General features: G+C 41.8%; 1 protein-coding gene across 6 annotated transcripts; it reads right to left on the bottom strand.

The window, feature by feature from the left end:
- Positions 1-6,355: 6,355 nt before the first annotated feature.
- SLC39A5 (solute carrier family 39 member 5) lies at positions 6,356-20,562 on the bottom strand. 6 transcript variants are annotated; one of them, XM_087925218.1, is made up of 11 exons: positions 20,302-20,552; positions 17,968-18,404; positions 16,283-16,505; positions 15,378-15,552; positions 13,684-13,853; positions 13,063-13,200; positions 12,721-12,796; positions 10,274-10,525; positions 9,893-9,973; positions 9,516-9,706; positions 6,356-8,399 (listed from the first exon to the last, which is right to left on the bottom strand). In XM_087925218.1, exons 2-11 carry the CDS (start codon positions 18,387-18,389, stop codon positions 8,247-8,249), a joined length of 1,881 nt encoding a protein of 626 aa, XP_087781344.1. In that variant the 5' UTR covers positions 18,390-18,404; positions 20,302-20,552; the 3' UTR covers positions 6,356-8,246. The 6 variants fall into 6 exon arrangements, with proteins under 6 accessions (XP_087781344.1, XP_087781346.1, XP_087781345.1 ...); XM_087925220.1 differs by having other exon boundaries at positions 17,968-18,399; positions 20,302-20,546; XM_087925219.1 differs by having other exon boundaries at positions 20,307-20,442.
- Positions 20,563-20,834: the final 272 nt, after the last annotated feature.

The raw sequence follows: 20,834 nt of genomic DNA, 5'->3' as shown, positions 1-20,834 counted from the left end.
TTACTCTAGTACCTTAAAAATTAGTTGCGGGTATGGTGACTCCATTCTTTGTATGTTTGGTTTTGAGATTTATACTCCCACTTTTCTGGGGTGGTTTTGAGATGTATAATCCAACTTTTCTGGGGTGCAAACACCAGCTTTGGGAAAGCTGAACTAAAACAAAATGTGTGTTAATTCTTGCTAGGTTAGTTTTCTTCCTGTCCTGCTGTAATTTGATGCTATGTTGTATAGATTCAGAGCTTTTAAAAATTGCACTAAATATGTATGTAGCAATTTCTGATTTTTCATTTAATTTCTCCTGACCTACCCCAAACAAATCAAGCAGTTTTTTCTGTTAGTAGGGAATGGCATAAGTTATTTGCCATTTTTTTTGTTCTTTTTAGCTTTCTAATGGATCTTGCTTCATTTCCCACCAAAGCAGCACTATATCAAACCTAATGCTGAATTCTTCAGTTTCATTAATTTTTTTAATCCTTGTATTATTATTTTTTTTACAAATTAATGTTTCTCTCCCCCCCCCCATTAATACATTTTATCAATTACTGCTGTTATCTGTTTTCTAATATTTGCAAGTGATTTCAAAGTATTGGAACAGTGCCTCAGTGCATGACTTCAGTCCCAGAGCTTCGGGCCCTCCAGGCTTCTACCAAAACACAAGTGCAGGTTTATATTTACAAGTTTGTATTTACAAGCAGAAATTGATAACTAGGCTTTCTCTCCACCAGCCCCAGCCCTTCCCCACCTGCTAGTTTTTCACATGAGAAAAGGATACAAGCTATAGCTGAGATTTTACCCTCTCCTTTTCTGGCACCAAGCTTAGGCCTTCCACAAATCCAAGAAGAATGTGTGTGTTTCAGAAGTGATGCCTAAGTAGAACCTAATTTTGTGCTGAAGAATTGTAGAAAAGTGGCAATTACTGGTCATATACCTCTGGCTAAAGGGCCTGGCCCTTCTCCCCCCAGCACTTGGGCCTTTGAGGCTGAACTAACTTGGGGTAAGAATAGGGCCTCCTTCTGCTTTTCTTAAATATCCATGTTCATAGAATAAAGCACAAACAGGGTTTTCTCTAGTAGATTAATTCAGAAGAGAAATCTACAATAAAACTAGGCAAGTGCCCAAGTGGTTGCTTAATAAAGAAATGAGAATTATAAGCAGCTATGCAACTTTCTAGATATAAATTGTATAAACTATCACTATCCTTACAGTAGCACTCTCAAAAGTGATGATAAGAGCTACTATCCTTATAGTAGCAGTCCTTACCACTTGAGTCCCAGGTTGCAATGAGAGTAAGCATGGAAAAAGAACACCCACTCTGATGATTTGTTGAGAATGTGTTGAGGCAAATGGGCCCAATTATAAGTGGAAGTGGCTTGAACTCTTAGCTTTTCGCAAGTTTCATTCTTAGTTCTTTTCACAAGAATCTGACAAAAGCTCTCAAGTTGCATTCATATGTGAGAAGTAATTGTGTTATACAATTACTTTAGACTGTTTACCTTCCAAATTAAGAAGAGACAGGAGAAATGTTATACTAATTGGCTAAGATGTGCTTAGGTATTTTTATGCTAAAATGCATATGCATGTCTCTCCCTCCCTCCCCCCCCTCTCAAAAAAAAGCTTCCTAACACAATTTTTCCACCACTACTTTTCCAAATCCCATCTTAGCATCCTCCAGATTTTCTGGGTGCCAGCATTCATCTTCCTTACCCAGTGTGGCCATTGGCTCACAGACCAGAAATTTGAGAGTTGGCGAAAGAAATTTAGAGGGCACTAACATAGAAGACAATCATCTTGTGTAAATTTCAGATCTAAGGCCCTACTTCAATTGATGTTACGATAAGGGATGTATAGAGTAGTTCATATTTCCCTCCTCCCCTCAAAAGATAGGGGACTCCACATTCACAACTTCCTTAAGTCTAATATGAATGTTAGAACTTTCAAACCCACTCAGGTGTGAGAAGACTCTGTGTGCTACATGTTGCTCAGAGGAAATAAGTTACATCAATGAGACCTGCAGTTTGCCGTTAATCCCCCCCAGTCTATATTTTGAATCTAGGATTGGGAAACCATGTTGACAATCTAACTAGAGCGTGCCTGCCTTTGTTTTCTTGAAGTAGAACTGTGGACATAACTATTATTACTGTTAGCATTCCTGTTGCATGTTTGTTTTGAATTACTTGGTCATGCCTTCTGTGCAATTTGGAAGTCACGAACTGGGGTGAAATTGGAAGCTTGGGATGGTTTTCCTTTGAAGACCTGGAGGTGTTGCTTTCTTTTCCTCCCATTGGGTTCATGACAGACAACGCACACAACGCACGCCCCTGTAACAGCCAACCTGCTGGGTTTTTTTTACTAGTTGTGGGCTTGTCTTATAGCAATACTTGTTGGCTGTGAGCTTGCGGGCACTTAAAAAGGTTACCTGTGCTTGAAATAGATTTCTTCTTTGGGAGCAGCAATAAAGGGGATAGAGGAAGGGGAGGGAGAATAAAACTGATTGCTGTGTTGAGGGTTTGTAGTCCATTCTTATAGTTTGTACTATTGGGTGTTTCGTGTTCTGTTTTGTTTTTTTTAAAAAATGGGAGGGAGGGTGCATTATAATGATAAAAATAGAAGGATTTTTAAGTATTGTGATAATTCTTTATAAGCACTGATTTTCAGTCCCAATGGGAGCTTTCTGCTTGAAAGCTTCAGTGACCTTTCATCTCTCATGTACTGTACCTTTCCCATAGTTGTCTTTGTTGCTTTTACCTGTTCTTTCCTTCTCCCTTGGTTTCTTTACCCTGAGATGCACAAATGGTATGTACTTTTTAAGGGGGCACCCTAATTGTGTGGGGTGTTTTTGTCCGTGTAAGGTAGATGCAGCCAATATTTTGTGACCATGTTTGTTAGTCATAGGTGACTTAGACAATATATTCTATCTGCATGAGCCGCAAACTCTGCTTTCCCCCCTCCTTACTCTGTCTTTTCTTCCCAGCCATAGCTGCAAGTATGCAACAAGAGTTGGGGAGGAAAATGTGAGGGCATTGCACACATCGTACACTTTCCTTGTTTTAGCTTGGGAGGGCAGTCTAATTTACACATGTATATTTTCCAGCCTGTCTTTTAAGGATTGACAAAGATACCTTTAACTGTTGATACTAACACATTGTGGAAATAATGGTGCAATTCTTTCAGGGTGGCTTTAATCAGCAGAAGATCAGGCCAGGAATTTTTTTTTTTTAGTCCTTGTATAAATAACATAAAATCTTAAAACATGAATTCATTCAAAAACCCCTTTGCCTAGCTCCTTTTTCTTGGCTGCTGAGCACTACTCAGTTTCTTGCATTTCAGTCTGGGACCAAAAACCTTATAAAGTCGCCCATAATAGCTAGGAGAACCACAATAAACCGTCAAAGGAAATCTGTCCCATCCACTGAAAATGGAGACAAGAGCATTAAAGCAGCCTTTCCCAACTGCTGCTGGTTAGATGTGCTGGATTTTAACTTGCTCATCCCTTTGGCTGTGCTGGCTTGGGCACTGTGGAAATTGAAGTCTGCCCAGCTGAGGCGCAAAGGTGGGGAAAGGGTGCACTACAGTATTTTATTTTTCTTGCTTAACCTGTAACTGCTGCTTATAAGTGGAAGGCTTTTCGTCTTCCATGTTGAATCGTTTGGTCCAAAGGCATTCAAAGAAGAGTGTGTATTCTGACACGATGTCAGTTTAAGCGTTCTGTTAGCTTTAGCTGCACATTTGGGGCAAGGTTTCTAATCCTTGGTTAGCATTACCATAGTATTTTCTCTTAATTGCATGGAGGCCAGTGTGCATCTCATTTTGGCTTCGGCATCAGTTCTTAAAGAAACTGAAGTTGTGCCAGTTTAGAAGTTGTTTTACTAGACTTTTTTTTTCTTTTCCTTTTTGTCTGTTGCAGCCAGCTGAAGGAATGCGGGACACTTGAGGAGCCCTTGGCTCTACAATAAAAAAAAAAATGGTTCTCCTCCTCCTTTGATTAAGTTCTCTGCATCTGAGGTCAGAGCCATAGACTCTGACTAGAGCAGGTCAAGGATTTCCACTTAATCTGTGTGTGTGAGAAAAACAGATTTGGAGAAGAGGAATGGATCTTAGCATTCCCCTTTAAAGTTGCCTGCCCTTCGAGCAAGCACTTCACATTGTGTGCATGGGTATTTGCATGCAGAGTCTTCATACGTATTCATAACAAGTGATGTTAAGATTGGCTAAAGTGGTAAAGTCGAATCTTGTTTTATTCCTTTCACATTTTTAGGGTCCCTCTGATAAATATAACATCTAGTTCTGGAAAGAACTCTGGGAAGTGAGCTTGGGGTGGTTTTCTGACAAGAGTTTTCTGAAACGAAACCATCCTTTTGTTACCGTTACCACTTTAGGTGCAATCTGAATTAATTCTAATCTGCATAAGTTTTATATTTGGGATATTTTATCTCCCATTCCTTCTCCTCCTGCCAGGATGGAAAAGCTCTCTAGGATTATAGAGATACCTGTGCTATATTAAAAAGAGGTTGGGTGTCTTGATATGGAAGTCAGACTATATTTCAGCAGTTTGGTTGGGGTATGGAGAAAGAACGGGTCTTCCTACCGAATTCTTAACAGTAAAAACCTGAGCAGATAATGGCACACAAAACCCCTTCTTGCTCCTAAGCTTGCTTCACATCTTAAAACACCAGGCAAGGAAGGAAAGTCTATAGGGTGGGAAATCTGTGTTTCCCATGAATCCTTCAGTGAGCATTAACGTGGGAGGAGGAATGGAAGACTGTTCTTAAATCAGCACCTCATGTTTACTGTACCTGTTTTGTATTTGGTCTTTTGTATTTAATAGGGTAGAATGGGATTGGGAAATACTATTGTGTTTTCACCTTCAGAGCACTGAATCTACAACCTGCTGATCAAGACCAGCATGCAACCATGTTGACCTCCTTTGGGGCAGGGGCCTTAATTGGGATGGTTTAGTTAAGCAGATATTTTTAAATTAGGTGTGTGTGTGTGTGTGTGTGTGTGTGTGTGTTAGTGTTATAATGGGTGAGTGAAGATGGGAGTATTGTTCAAACGGTAATACTTTGGTTTTAGGGGTGAATGATGGGTTATTGGAGCAAGAATGGAAGTGCTGCCTATAAAGCATCGCCCTTCTCCATTGCTTGTACCTTTGGAACCATAATGATTGTGGGGAAGTTTAACTTTGCCCCCTTATCTTGCTAGTTTTGGAAAGCTTGGACCAATGTTTAGAAGAGATTATTAAAAAAAAAAAAAAGCATTTAAATCAGCTCACAGGCCTGCCTTCTTACTTGCAGACACATGATCTTCCTTCAAACACTGGTTTAAAGCACAAATATATATATATACATGCCCAAATGCTCACTCTGGGTGTTTCAGAAGGGAGTTGTTTGGTTACGGGGCAGGAGTGGCCAAGATCTGTTCACATTCCCCAAAGTCTGCTTTTAAGCCTAATGCAAAGGAAGTTCCTGATACGCAATCAGAGTATTGCTCTTTTGAGACTGATTGGCAATCTCCCTTATGGATCTCCTTGCCCTCATTGTTTTCACTAGAAGCAGTCTCTTTTCAGTTTTTTTTTAATACTACAAAGTAATTATGTTTCCCTCAAGAGTTTTATTCTTAGAAAGGCAGACCTGTCAAACCAACTATCAACTATTCTTCCTTTTTCTTACCCCACCCCGACCCCAGCCTGGTTGTTCCATGAAATGAAAACATTATGTTAAGAGATCTTATGTAAAAAAAAATCATATTGAAATAACAATGCAGTGAGGTATCACAAGCCATCCATCCCCCTTTCTACACATCTCAGTCTTGCGCACAGTGTGGAAGCCACTTTGTATAAGCCCTTTACATGAATTCAGTGAATGGTTAACCTTTTTTTTTTGTCTCAGATGATATATATGCATTTTCAAAATTTCTGCATTACCTTGGGGGGAGGGAGGTTGGGGAAAAGGGGTTAACAGGAACTTAAAACTAAAATTAAAAAAAAAAAAACACAAAGCATTCAGACTTGATCTATTTTTTACAATGTATGCTGCGACCAGGTCCTGTTATTCATATTGTGGCTTTGAATCAATTATGTTGATTAAAATGCTGTTGCTTCTATTTGCCTGGTTTTTTTGTGTGTGTCTCCAGATACAATGATGTAGGTAAAAATACAAAAGATAATAGGGGAGAATTCTTGATGACATGACTGTAATTTCATAACCTGAGGCAAAATACATTTTTAAGACACAGGTAATTTTACAATCTGCAAACACTTCCCTTCTTCAACACCAATATCCTTTTATACCAGTTGGCTTGTGGCCAGACAGGACAATTCTATTTAATCAACCTGGAGGTGCAGAAATATTTAAAAAAAAATCCATCCTATGCAGGAGCTCGGTTTTGACTGCATGAATTCAAGATATTTCTATAGAGGTACATGCCTATTCAGTGTGGTTTTACTTCTAGACAAAAATGTAACAGTACCTTTGGGCTAAGAGTTACTTTGAATAGGGGGGAAAGTGGAGTATTTTTGAGAAATGAATTCAACTCAGTGATACCATATTTCAGCAAATATACCAGCAAACTACTCTCTAACTTAAAACAGCTATAGAACAAACACATGAGAAAATTATGTGACAGTCTAATGTGGCTAATGCATGCCCTGTTAGAAACAACCTACTTGGAATTCAGATAACTGGTCAGTAAAGCTGGTTGATGGCAGCTCAGTCCCCCCCCCCCCACAACCTCACCCAAAAGGCACCAGAAAATAGGTGTGGGAAATTTGACCACATTGTGTTACAACAGTTCCCTTTTTCCACACCAGTTGTGGATTCCCAGAATCAAAGGCAACCAGCACCAGAAAATAATCCTGCGGAAATACTGAGGGATTGCCTGTTTCAGGATCCTGGGTATAACTCCAGAGCCTTTCCCTTTAGATTTACAGGGCTGGGGGACATTGGCCCTTTTATGACTTGTGGACTTCAACTCCCAGAATTCCTGAACCAGCCATGCAACTCCCAGAATTCTGGGAGTCGGAAGTCCACAAGTCATAAAAGGGCCAGCATTCCCCACCTCTGCTTTAGAATATGATGTCCTCCCAAATGGAAGACCATTGAGAATGTTCTGGCTGTGGCTATCAGAAACAAACACACCCCTCTAAAATAGGCCACTTGGATAGTTCTTCCACTTCTTGTACCTCAGCTGCTTTTTCGCATGTATTTCCTGCCTTTCGCAGTGGTTTATTCCAACACTGCTGGCCCTTCCTTGGACAACTTGTTCTTTACAATTTGTGCTGGAGACTTTGAAAGTTTCCTGATTTAAGAGATTGAAATGCTACCCTGTTGCCTCCAGCAACCTTGTGCAGCGTATTATGAAGTGTCCCCAGCAGAAACATTTTTCAGGTATTTGTATCGGTAGTGTCAATGAATGCTGCTGAAAAAATTAAATTTCAAGACAAGTTTCATCTGCCCATTTAGCAAGTGCTTTTATTACTTCTGCTGGGACTTTCTTAGATTCCTTCAGAGGAGACATTAATGCAGGGTTGGTGTCTGAGCGTCTTCCTGTTTTTGTCTCTTTTAGCTGGAAACAATTGACTCTTATCTAGCTTCTCTGTTCTGTATTTGTTACCTATGCACCTACAGGAGTCCTTTCTTCCCATCACAGAAAACATCTCTGAAGCTCCTCTTGAATGCTGCCTCAGGTTTATTCAGGTGTTCGTGTCTTTGAAGACCCAAATTTCTAACATGGCATAACTGCTGCTTTTGAGACCATTATTTAACCAAAATGCAATAGGAACTATGAGTACCTGGTACCGTAATAGAACCAACAGGTTTCTTAGAATAGGTACAGTTTCTTAAATAATTTCACCTTATGTTACAAAACAATACATTTAACTTAGGTCCACTCTCTCCTAAGACAACTTGCCCCCTCTTCCATTTTAACAAAGTATAATGGGTTTTCAACAAGCTAATTTTAGTGGCAACCTACTTTCTTTTTATAATAATGTCAAGCAGGCTGAATCAAACATAAATTTTCATGGCACATAGTTTTACTGCCACCATACCTATTAACACAGGATCGGGGCAGTTGTTGAAAGCGTTTGTCCCTCTTCCAAACTTTCTTTTGTTCTCTCCAACTTCCTTAGATTACCCAATTACAGAAAAGGATTTTACAGCTGCCTTTTCAGCTATAGGAAGAAGAGAGTCATAACTGACAACAGAGCCAGGATGCATTTCGCCTTGCAGCTTTCCTTTCGAAATGTCCTACTCATTCATGCGGACACTGATGTGTTCTTCAAAGAGAGCAATGCAGAGCATAAGGCCGCCTCCACAGAAAAAGCCCACGTTCTGAAGAACGAAGTGTCTGAAGGATCTTTTTTTGCTGCTGGTAGAATGCCGCTGCAACATTTCAGGTAGCTAGAGAAAAACAACCAGCTGTTATCACCTTGACAGCATTCATAGTCTAGTTAGTGCAAACTGACTGATGGGATCTTTGCCCATAAGAAGTTAGCAACAGCAAACATTTGATTAGTCATAACTTTATCAAATGCTGGGCTACTTGAGTCCTTAAGCAATTCAGCACCAGGTGTTTTCCTCATGAAAACTTTCATAGGGCCACTCATGCACCAGGAGGTTTTCAAGAAGTTTTCTAAGGAAAGTGCCAGGTAGGGTAGGAGGCATTTTTCTGAAATTTACTTGCAGTTTGGATTTTAGAGTCACAAGCTCTAATTCCTCATAAGTCTCCTACATGTCCTTTTAGATTTATTCTCATTTCTGATTCTATAAAGGGAGGAACAATAAGAAGCAAAGTGTCTGAAGTTACAGTTCTACCTTTCTTGTTCATTCTCTTTTCTACCCAAAAGGTTTGGTAATCCACTTCTATAGTATTGGGGAGATAGGAAGAAACGTTAATATTCCAAATAAATGGTTTAAAATCTCAGAGACTAGATGCTGAATTCAGAGAGTTAAACTGGACCTCCATTGATCTTGAAAAGCTACAGCAGATGGGACGAGGCAGGAATCAGGGCCAGATCTACCAAGAATCCAAAAAAAAATCTCAAATTTTGCATGTGTCTACACACAAGCCTTGCATGTTCCCTTCCCGTTGCTTGGTTGAGGCCAAAGCTTTAGATCTGAAAAAAAAAAACATTTTACCCCCCCTGCAATTTGGGCATCATTTTCTCTCTCCCAATTTAAGTACAGAATTGTTAAGACTAAAACACCGATTTGTGCTTTTCATAAGTGTGAGGAAGGAAGGCAATAAGTTAGAAGGAACATTTAACATTCTGTGATCTCCTCTTCTGTCATTGTGGTGATTGGACTTGGAGTAGAGAGGCTTGGTTCAAGACTCCAGATCCCTACAAAGTTCAGTGGGTGAGTTTAGGCCCTTTGGTGTCAGCCACTCTTTCTTCATTGCTACCATAAAGATAAAATTAGGGAAGACTCCCGCATATACTGGTAGGAAGTATAGGTACAGGTAGAAATAAGTAAATTAAGACTTGCATCATACAGAGAGAAATGAAACATCCTTACCATATCAACCAGAGCTACGTAAAGGAAAACACCAGCCGTGGTGGCAAAGATCCAGGGAGTGACTTGAGAAGTGTTCTGACTGACAATTGTCCCTAACATCATGCCCCAATAAGCCAGGAAAGCAGACAGCAGGTTAAACAACAGCACCCACCGGAAAGTCATGCCTGCCCGGAGTAGAACAGCACAGTCTCCTGCCAAAGACAAGAGAAAGTTAAGGCTACCTCAACCTCTCTTGAAACCAGCAATGTCTACTGTAGACAAGGAACCTGTCATGGCAGGGGTGACCATTTTGGCTTCCGTGGGGCTTTGGGCAACCTTGAAAACAAGACAAAAAGATCAGATACTCCTGAAGCAGGACTATCCCTTTGTTCACTCACCCAGTTCATGGGGTAGTTCATGGCAGAGGACTGCCAATGTAGTACTTAAGCCACTGGAGAGTCCATTCGAGAAGGCAGCCCCTGGAGAAGAAGAATAGTGTAGCAAGGCACCCAAGTCTAAAACAGCCTATGTGGCGTAGCAGTGTTGGGCTAGGAGGAAGAAGTCTTGGGTTCTAGTCTGCCATAAAAGTTCCCTGGCAACTGTGGGATTGTCACTTCCTCTTACACCAGCCTCCCTCATAAGGTTGTGGGGGAGAGGAAAGGCAGGAAGAGGAAATGCTATGTGTGCCACCTTAAGCGCCTTAAGAAAAGGTTCTGCGGGGAGACTATTCTCCTTTTCTGTCACAAGATGGGAGCAAGGTGTGCTTAGAAATCACTGACCTATTGCCAATCCATCTGTGAAATTGTGGACCCCATCCCCAAGGATAACCATCCAAGCGATGTCAGCGATCCCAGCCTTGAGAGTCCCAACCGGGCTGTGGGAGTGACCGTGATGATGTATCTCTTCTGTTTGCTTCTCCAGGCTTTTCCTGTGATCTTCTGAGTTGTGAATTTCAATGGAGTAGTCCTGGACTTCACCATATACATTTCCAGTGTCCTCTCTTGGCACTCTCAAACTCTGCAATTCAGCACCTGAAAGGTTTAGACCATTATTTTTTTTTAAAGAGCTGTTTAACTTGCTTCTCACACATCTTAAGATTTTTAGAAGGTGTGACTGAGAGCCTAGGAAATTGAGAACATGCCAAACAATGCACAAAGCAGGGGTGTCAAACTCAAGGCCCAGGGAGTGCTGAGAACTGGCCCACCTGGCCTCCCTAGAAAAAGCGAAGGACTGGCCTGCGCTGCCTCTGCCAGTGAAAACAGGTTCCCGAGCTCCATTTTTGGCTGTGACAGCCTCCTGCAACCCTCTGCCAGTGAAAACAGAGCCATGGCCCTCCCAAGCTGTTTTCACTGGTAGAGGGTTGCAGGAGGCCGTCGCAGCCAAAAATGAAGCTCGGGAGGCCATTTTCATCAGCAGGCACCCCCAACACAAGTGACATTGAACTGGCCACGCTGACCCCAACCACACCCCCGAGGTCAAACACAACCCTGATGTAGACCTCAATGCAATCAAGTTTAACACCCCTGCTCTAGAGCTACCTCCAAGAATAAAGGAGCTAAGGTCTGTCTTGTTTCTTAATCTGATTCAATTTTAGGAATAAAGGCACTGATGTTTCAGGGAAACATGTTAGAAATTTGACCCACCTAGCAATCCATTAGGACCTAGAGAGACTGAGCAAAGACACGGGTCGGATTCAGGGCATTTTGCTGGTGAAGAACAATATTCTCCCTTGATCGTACTTGATGGCAATTGATCCATTTTAGAGATTCTGGACTAGGCCCTACCACAGATGCTGACTGTCCTCTTTCATTAGCTCCACTCTCCAGTCATCTTGTTTTATTTAAAACATTTATATGGTCATCCATCTTTCAGCCAACTCTGTGGTGGTTCCCAATCAAAGATTTAAAAAACATATAAAATCGTTTTAAAAACTATAAAACATAAAAGAGTTAAAACAGAAAACATTAAAGAAAAAAATCTGGCGACAATCTGTGTTAATGTGCTATCGTCTAAACGTCCTCCAAAGCCCGGGGGAAAAGATTTTACAAAAGATTAAAAGGTGGAGGCCTGCCAAACTTCAGATGACAGGATGTTCCACAGAGCAATGGTTGCCATGGAAAAATCATGCTTCCTTGATCCCATTAGATGACAATATTTGGGGGAAGGAACCAATGGAGTGAGCCCATACTATTTGACCTGGTAGATGGATAGATGTCTTTAGGGAAAGGCGATACAGTAGGTAGTCTAATCCTGTGCCATATTCTATCTACCGAATGAAAATGGCCCTTCAAAATTATGGGATGCATTCTAAAATAATCTTTGGATCACTCATGGAATACGGGAAACATATTACCTACTAGTGTTACAAATTCATTTTTGTTTCCTCTCTCAGTTCTAAATATATTTATTGTTGTTCCTTACGGTATGTCTTTGAATTAATAGATTAGCTTCAAAAAGCCTCCTCAAATCTAACTATTTATTTATTTGGGGTTTTGTTTATTAAATTTATTTACTGCCCATCTCACAATTCAGGCAACTTTTATCTAAAACTAACCGCTTCTTGTCAGGTACATCATGTCAGCTGGATACAGAACTGAATCACAATTCTGAAGGGACAGCTAGTAACAGTGTTGGTGCTAGATACTGATCTCAGAGACAATTTTCAGCTATCTATCCAATACCTGGACACAAGAAGAAAGAAAGAGGCCTTAGAAAAGAGCTTCCACTCAAATACATATTTTTATGTATTTAAAATGCATTTTTTCAAGTGGGCTCAAGGCAGAGGTGGTATTCAGCAGGTTTGAACCAGTTCTGGAGAACCAGTAGCAGAAATTTTGAGTAGTTCAGAGAACTGGCAAATACCACCTCTGACTGGCCCCACCCCCATCTATTCTCTGCCTCCTGAGTCACAGCTGATTGGCTGGGTCTTCTTTTGTTGCTCTACACAGGAGAACGGAGCTGGAAAGCAGGTTAGTGGGGTAAGGAAGGAATGGGGATTTTACAATATCCTTCCCCTGCTACGCCCACTAAGCCACCCCCACAGAACCGGTAGTAAAAAAATTTGAATCCCACCACTGGCTCAAGGATGTATAATCTTTCAACCTTGGCACATAAATTCCTTTGAAACCAGATTTCAAGGAGACACACAACTTCCCTGCTAAAATAGAACGTAAAACATACCAAAATGCTAATATGGATTTGAAGTACTAAGTAATTCACAACTCACTATGCAACGTCCCCTCTGTGTCATTCTCATCTGCCTTAGTGGAAGATTGCTCGGGTTGCTTTCCAGCAGCACGTTTCTGTCCAATAAAACCAAAACTTTTTTTAAAAAGCATGTTGAGTTTTGAACCGCACCCTAACGATGCCAGAGGATTAGTCTCCTTGTAGTACAGGGCAGTACTATCACATGGCCATGGTTCAAATATGTCTTTTCTCGTTCTAGGGGAAACCTTAGCATATAATACATTTTTGCTTGTTTGACTCGGATTAGGCATATGTATCTGAATAACACATGGCTTTTCCCACTCTGGAGTGTTATAATCCAGGCTTTTCCTGGACTTCTTACCCTCTTTGCACGAATTTGGTTGAGGGTCCCCATGAGATTCTCAGTGAGGAAGAGGAAGTAAATGCCTCCTAGCACACACAGACCCTTCAGGATGCCATCTTCTTCCGAGGACAGCAAGCCATGGGAACTCACTTGTGCCTGAATAAAAACAATTGTTCTGAGCAGAGAAAGGAAGAATTCAGAACGGAGATTAATCCTTTTAAACCACGTTAAGATAGGACTGGAAAAATCTGAGCAAAAAATCCCCACATTTGCTCTTCATGGAAACATGACAGAAGTTCAGCTCTACTTCTGTTTGGTTCTGGCATCAACTTTGACCCACTTCACCTGGGAGCAAGCCCCACTGAGTTTAACAATAGCATTAATTATGAGAAATCCTGTTGCCAAGAAAACGACTAAAAGGGAGGCAAACCAGCAAGAAGTGAAGAGTGAAACGTGGGAGGCACCTCATTAAAAACAACGGGATCAAAGAGGGCAAAGCATTGATGAGAATGCTGTGAAGAGAGCTGAAGCCCAAGGCCTTAGATGGGCTTCCCTGTACGAGGTTGAGATGGGTTGGGTGGTACCCACTTACCTGTGGACAATTGTACCCTGAATGGAAGAAATAGGGACGGTACATACATGTGGCCAGAGGTGCAGCAAAGCATCCCCACACAATGTCCCCACAGCCAAGGCCACCAGAAAAGTCAGGAGGAACTGGAAGATTTCTCGACTGAGTAGGGGCACCAGGATGATGGCTAGTGCTGAGGGTATACTGGTCAGGGTGATAGCCAAAAATCCCCAGCCCAGGCCTGTGGAAAACATAGAGGGTGACAGGAATGAGAACCACAGCTCTAAAACTAGTAAGTTGCACATAGCAGTGGCCCTATTAGCTACACTTCCCTGGGATGGAAGGACAAGAATAACCTTCTCTCTTACAGATTGCCACAGGTAATTATACATCTTCTTAAAACAACTCCTCGAAAATAGGTTGGAGGCAGAGGACGTTGAGAAAAAGTCAGCCAGTTTGGTGAAAGAAAAACTGAATAAGAAGCAATGACTAAAGACTTGGGGAAAATTGAGGCTTGAGCATAATTTTGGAAGCCATTTTCTCTCATATTCAGTAAGGATTTTCTGAGGCACAATCTGAGTGATCTTGAAGGGAATATTGTTTTGCATATTTTAAATAAGCATGCAGCAGTGTGGGTTTGCAGGAGAAACATGGAATTCTTTACAAGACTAGAGAGAAAGGCTTAAAAAGAAGAAGAAAAGAACAGAAAGCTGAAGGGAAGCCCTGCTGAGTGACTGAGAGAGCTGTGGTCTGGGGAAAGGGAGGGAGGGAGAAGAAAGAAGAGCACAAAACTAACATTAGTCCTGCATTTATATAGCAGTAAATTGAAGTTTCTGCAATTTCTACCCTAACTGTTCAAATTTATAACATGTTATTCATTTTGTTTCTTTTTTTAACAAAAAAATACTGGCTTGATGAGGTTGTGTGACCACCCCATGACATGACCACCACCCCCAGCATCCAATTTACAATTTGCCACACCTAGAATTTTCAGCTATTCCTTTTGATAAATTAAGGCAGAAGTGGAAGTAGGATGCCAACTGTTTCCTCTCACACTTCCCACACTACAAACAACAATAACAAACACCCTCCCTCAAAAATCACATCACCAAAATCCATTGATTGTGGCATCCAAAATGAATGCCCCAACTTGGGTGTCTTCAAGGCTGGGCCTGGAAACATTTTGCTTCCCCCACACCTCCTAACTCCCCTTCCAAGCTGTACAGGTAGTCCTCGACTTATGACCACAACTGAGCCCAAAATTTGGGCACAACTGAGCCCAAAAAAGCGAGACATTTGCTGAATGAATTTCACCCTGTTTTACTGCTGTTCTTGCCACAGTTATTAAGCGGATCACTGCATTTGTTAAGTTAGTGACCCGGTCGTTAAAGTGAATCTAGCTTCCCCACTGACTTTGCTTGTCAGAAGGTTGAAATAGGTGATCACGTGACCTTGGGACACAGCAATGGTCATAAATATGAGTCAATTGCCAAACGCCTGAATTTTGATCGCATGATCATGGGGATGCTGGAAAGGTCCTAAGTGTGAAAAACGGCCATAAGTCACTTTTTTCAGTGCCGTTGTAATTTTGAATGGTCACTAAATGAACTGTTTTAAATTGAGGACTACCAGTAAAGTAGAGGATGAGAGCTTTGACCATGCCTGCTCTCATGACATCACTAACTCCGCCTCCTGCTGTTCACCCAGGCCAACCTCGCTAGAGACATGCACGTCAAAGTGACTTGAGACGGACGGAAGGGCTTACCAATCCAGAGGGAATTCCCGGCCGTGTCAAAAGTCACATCGTCCAAGTGCTGGATGCAAACGCGGCTATCGATCTGGTACAGCAGAGCTGGGCACAGCAGGGTGAACTGCTCTGGGGTGATTTTGGAGATGGTATTCATGCCAAAATTGACAAGCAACTGAGACACATTAAGGCACTGGAGAAAGAAAAAAAACCCAGAAGGCTGTTGATTGTGGACTAAAATGAAGCCCATTGTGGCCCTACAACCAGGATAGAATGCACTTCCGCTACAATTATCCATTATCTATGTTGGGGGCGGGGTACTCCTGAGCAGAGGAAAAAAAAACATTGCCCAGCTTGGGAGGGGAATTACAGTAACAGAAATGGGCAGCGTGGGAAATCAGAAATACATTGTGCTTTATCCAGGAGCTACAGAAAAATTCAGCATTCCTAAAAACCAGAGATATTATGCATTTTCTAGGTGAGTGTGGTGGTGTCTGTATGTGACTATATGGATAGCCACATATTTTAATTTTAGCTGTTTTTATAGGATGGCTTTTGAAAACAGATGTCTGGTTGCATTAGTCTTAGTCAGTCCCTTCTAGCCATCTACTTTGAGGGGGTCTCTGGTAATAACCAAGTTTCTGCCAATCATTAGCTTGAAGACCAGATGCAGCCTGAAGATCATCTATAGGTTACCATCTATAGAGGTTGAGCTCTGAGTGCCCCATTTCAAGCACATATACGAGTTCTTTCCAAATGGAACCCAATATAAACAAAGAATCTTGACTCATTTTCTATCTTTCAGTCCATAAAATACAACTTATAATCTCCCCACTCCCGCCAACACATCCCCTTAAAGCATAATTGCTTCCCTGCCAACCCAATACATTTGCTGCAGACTCCAACACATCTCCAATTCTTACATCTTCATGCAGGTGATTGAAGACTGAGTGGTCCAAGGTAATGACTCCCTCCAGAAGGTTCAGCTTAGAACGTCCGTGGGAAGGCATGAAAACATTTCCCTCTTTCTCCTTGTCAGATTTCTCTCGGCCTTGCCCAAAGCTGGGCTTGAGGACATGGCTGACCTCATGGAAGGTAGGAGAAACTGGGGTATGGTGTTCTGGGTCCAGCAGAGAGAATCCTGGCCTGAAGGACATGTGAAATCATCGTCATCAACTCAACAGGGACAGATTTCACTGAAATGTTAAGAAACCGTTCTGATACTGTAAGGCTAACGAAATCTCCCTGAGAATAATCAGAAGAAAAAAAGAACTAAGACAAATAGAGCTAAAATACACAAGGCTGCAGGTTTGAAGATAATTATTATTTTCAATGTATACCTGACTTCTACTCCTGGAGTTTAACATGGTGTACATAGCTCTCCCTCCTTCTGTTTTTCCGCACAACAAACCTGTGGGGTAGTTTGGACTAAGAGTTAGCGAATGTCTGTGGCTGAGGGTGGGATTTCCTAGTCGAAAGCAGAATCAGTGCATTGCATTCCTTTCATGACTTTTCTTTATTATTATTATAAAATCTAACCAATTAATATATGTGTGTGTGTGTGTGTGTGTGGTCCTCATTTAGACTGCTGTACAGCAGCTTTGGCAGTTACAATGGTGATGAAGATATAACCTTGTGATCAATTCTCTCATTTATAGATTATAGAGATCTATAACGCAAAAGGACACTGACGGAAGATCATAACCATGGCAGCAGTTTTGTTTAGCAACTGCTTTGCTTAATGACTGAGTTGCCAATTCCAATTGTGGTTGCTAAATGAGGACTACCGCTATCTTTTCTGAATTTATCTATCTTCTCCCATTTAATGTTATCCCAAATTATTTGACTCGATGGCTGACAGAGAAGAGCTGTTGCTTCGCTTCCTGTTTCTCTTGTAGGGATTGAAGCAGGCCTATGATTGCTAGCTCTCGTCTTCTTGAAAGAAATATTTCAACCACCCGCCTTTCAGCAGGTTGTCTGGTTCAGCAAGATCAGAACGCTGAGGCTAGCAATATGTTTGTTTTGCTTGGGCTTAGATGCTGTGCAAGATGTTAACTGCCGATCAAGAACATAACAAACATCATGTTTTCATTCATTCATTCCTCAATGGAAATATGCACTGGCAATTTTCCATTGTGTACAGACGGAAGTATCTTTCCCTCAAACGGCAGAATCCCGGTGGCTAATTTGTCACAGACCTCACTTGGCACTCGCCAGGTGGGTTTCTGCCCCACCTGACTTTAACATGTTCTTCAGATTCTTTCCTTGAGAATAAATAAAGCAGCGGGAAACAAAGAACCAGCCCTTTAGCATCAGCTTGATTTATCTCTGGGCGCCACAGAGATATTCTTAGCAAACAAACAAGGTCCAGATGCTTTGTTTGGAAGTACATCCAGCCTGCCCAGAACAACACGGCAAAGGCACCCTGAAATCCTCTAAACAGGCTATGGGGGCGGGGGGAGAGGGAATGGATCCCTCCCATTTACCTTCTGACAAATGGATCTTTCAGGACTGTCCATGCTCCCTTTGAAAGCTATTTTATGAATGGCCTTCCCAGTGCGGCCATTTTATACCCGCTGGATGTTTCCAGTTTCTAAAATGGGCCCACCTGGTGGGGGTGACGCTCTCCCCTTGAGCCTTGGCCCCGTCCTCTGTCCTGCTGAGGTGTTCCAGTGCTGAGTGGGAGTGCAGGTGCTTGTTCTCCTGGACCTCAAGGATGTCCAGATGGGAGACATGGCCATGTCCCAGTTCCTCGTGTTCAATCTCCACCACCTGCACCTTTCCCAGACCCAGGTTTAGCAGGAGGCGGGTCAGGCCCTCGAAGGACAAAGTGCCATTCTCACCATACTGCTGAAACAACTGCTGCAGGTAGTAACCCTGCTCTTGGGTGGCATCTTCCAGCGGAGGCCCAGCAGCTCCGCCAGCCGGCAAGTCACGCGGCTCACCCTGGGCAAAATGGCAGACAGCCTGCAGGGAGAACCAAGCCATGCAGAATCTGGCCAGAGGGAATCTCAGAGTCCGCTGGTCCATCAACAGAGGCCTGCACTGAAAGAAGAAGAAGAAGAAACTGCTGAGCCCTGAGGGAGAATCACAGTTTTAGAGCTGTGGCACTTATCAACAGATCCTGGAAGAGAAACAGATCCTTATTTGCTAACATCTGTTAGGACAGAGAAATCCTTGCTATGACTGGCTAAGGGGAGAACTTGCAAACCTGCATCCTGTCATCTTCTCATCCAGTGCAGTTAGGAGAGACCTTCTAAGCATCGGTTCTTGAAAAAAATTTCTTGAAGATCTCAAAGTTTGGGGCTTGCACAACAAACACCTCAATTATTTCCTCATAGTTCAGATCCATGTTTGCATGCTCTCCAAGGCGCCATATGGAAAATACAGGTAGCCATCAACTTATGACCATAATCAAGCTTCTGTTGCTAAGTGAAACATTTGTTAAGTTTTGCCACATTTTACGACCTTTCTTGCCACAGTTGTTAAATGAATCTCTGCAGTTGTTATGTTAGTAACACCATTGTTAAGTGAATCTGGTTTCCCAACTGACTTTGCTTGTCAGAAAGTAACAAAATGTAGACATAGCACCCGGAACACTGCAACCGTCAGTGCCAAGCATCCACGTGGTCATGGAGATGCTACATTGGTCATAAGTGTGAAAAACAGATGTAAGTCACTTTTTTCAGTGCTGTTGTAATGTTGAGTGGTCACTGAATGAACTATTGCAAGTCGAGGACTGCTTGCATAACGGTAAAGGTTTCCCTTGTCCAGTCATTTCTGATTTTAGAGGTGCTATTCATCTCTGTTTCCTAGCTGAGGGAGCCAGAATTGTCCGAAGATATTTCTGTGGTCATGTAGCCAGCATGACTATACACCGAGGTGCATGGAATGCTGTTAGCTTCCCACTGAAGTGGTACCTATTTATCTACTTGCATTTGCATGATTTTGAGCCGCTAGATTGGCAAGAGCTGGGGCAAGTGACGGGAAGGTGATTTGAAAGTATCCTGGTGCTAAGCCATGAAAGAGTTCATAAGTTGAAACTAGCGCCTTATATTGGATCTAGAATTATGAAGTAATGCAGGGTCTGGTATAAGGTGGTTCCTAATATTTGCATATAATATTCCTAATGTAGCACTATGCTGAGAATTTTAGAAAGTTATATTCATTATTATTTATTTATTAAACTTAATGAGCCGCCTGTCTCACAGAGTGACTCTACATCACTACACCGACCTGATTTCTCTAACTTGAAATTAAAAGTCCAACTTCCTTTGATCTGATTTGGGGGCGCGGGGGGTGTCACCAATTCAATCAGCCCAGACTTAAACCTTTCTGCCTCTTTTCGATTAGTTTAGAAAGTTAATGACTAGTTTACAGAATTCAACTTTTGAATTTTGAAAGGAGGATATTGCTAATAAATAAAGTAACTTATCAAATCAGATAAGAGAGCAGGGCAAAAATAATGTTTTACTTCTTTTATATTTTTTTCCAAAACCACATATATTTAAAGTGATTGTATGAGTTAATCTATATTTACACTTCTGTCTGATATTTAGTTAACCTGCAGCCGGTCAACGTGCAGCTGTTCCACAAGATCATGTTCCTGAAATGTGGTTTATGCATCTCAATGGGATCCCAGGTTAAGCCAAAATGAAACTACAATTGCATGGCTTTGTGCAGAATAAGAAGAAGCCATACATTAGATTTTGCAAAGACAAAGCAGAGGTAAAGACTGATTTTTAAATGGAGACCTTTTCCTCATGCATCAATTTCTTAGCTACAATTTTAACCAAATAGGTAACGAGACAGTACTTTGTACAAGCCTTTGTCATCTCCATGACCTAGAGATTTAATGAGTCTTCTAGCAAACAGTTACAAAGTTGTACAAGCAAACATAAAAATGCTGACGCAAATAATTTAAAGAATGTAATCAAAGTACCTGACTGTCTCACGATGCCCAAGCTAGGATAAAATTTAGAATTGCTGACCAGCCTTTGACCGGTTTGATTATCTGAGTAATGGAGATCCAGATGAGATGCTCGTAGATGATTTCACGTCTTGGTTGGTGCCTGCTTTTTCCGACTGCCTTGTCAAACAGCAACGCTAGAGCAAATAATAATATCTGGTTTTAAGAGACCGCGGCAGGTTTCAGACCTTTTAAATGGAGCAGTTTTGCTTTCATCTGGGCTTGGATCTGCCTGAAGGATGGGTGTATTATTTTGGAGCAGAGTAGGTGGGTCTGCCAAGCATTAGCCCCTCCTTCTGTAAAAACAACAGGTGGGAACTGAGGGCATTAGAGGATTTTTTGGACTTTTCCCCAGAAATGTAGAGAGATAAGTAGGAACAAATACCTTGTTTGGGGACCTGGTACTGACAAGGAGTGGGAAAAGAATTGAGCTATCAGTCAAAATGTAAACATGCTCCTCTTTCCATGGATACAGCTACCCCTTCAGTTTTTCCAACAGATACAGG

The sequence above is a fragment of the Pseudonaja textilis genome, chromosome 2, assembly GCF_049901715.1.
Source record: "Pseudonaja textilis isolate UNSWEBS1 chromosome 2, rPseTex1.2, whole genome shotgun sequence".
In the NCBI taxonomy this organism is placed as follows: Eukaryota; Metazoa; Chordata; class Lepidosauria; order Squamata; family Elapidae; genus Pseudonaja; species Pseudonaja textilis.
The sequence above is the reverse complement of the archived record's forward strand: the minus strand, read 5'-3'. Positions and strand labels throughout refer to the sequence as shown.

Bases quoted from the DNA above. Each gene is read 5' to 3' on its own strand.
- SLC39A5 (XM_087925218.1), bottom strand. From the start codon at position 18,389: ATGGACCAGCGGACTCTGAGATTCCCTCTGGCCAGATTCTGCATGGCT. The intron at 15,553-16,282 runs GTAAGAATTGGA...TTCTTTCTCCAG, and splicing joins TCAATCACCTGCATGAAGAT to TGCCTTAATGTGTCTCAGTT. The intron at 13,201-13,683 runs GTATGTACCGTC...GTTTTTATTCAG, and splicing joins TGCTGCACCTCTGGCCACAT to GCACAAGTGAGTTCCCATGG.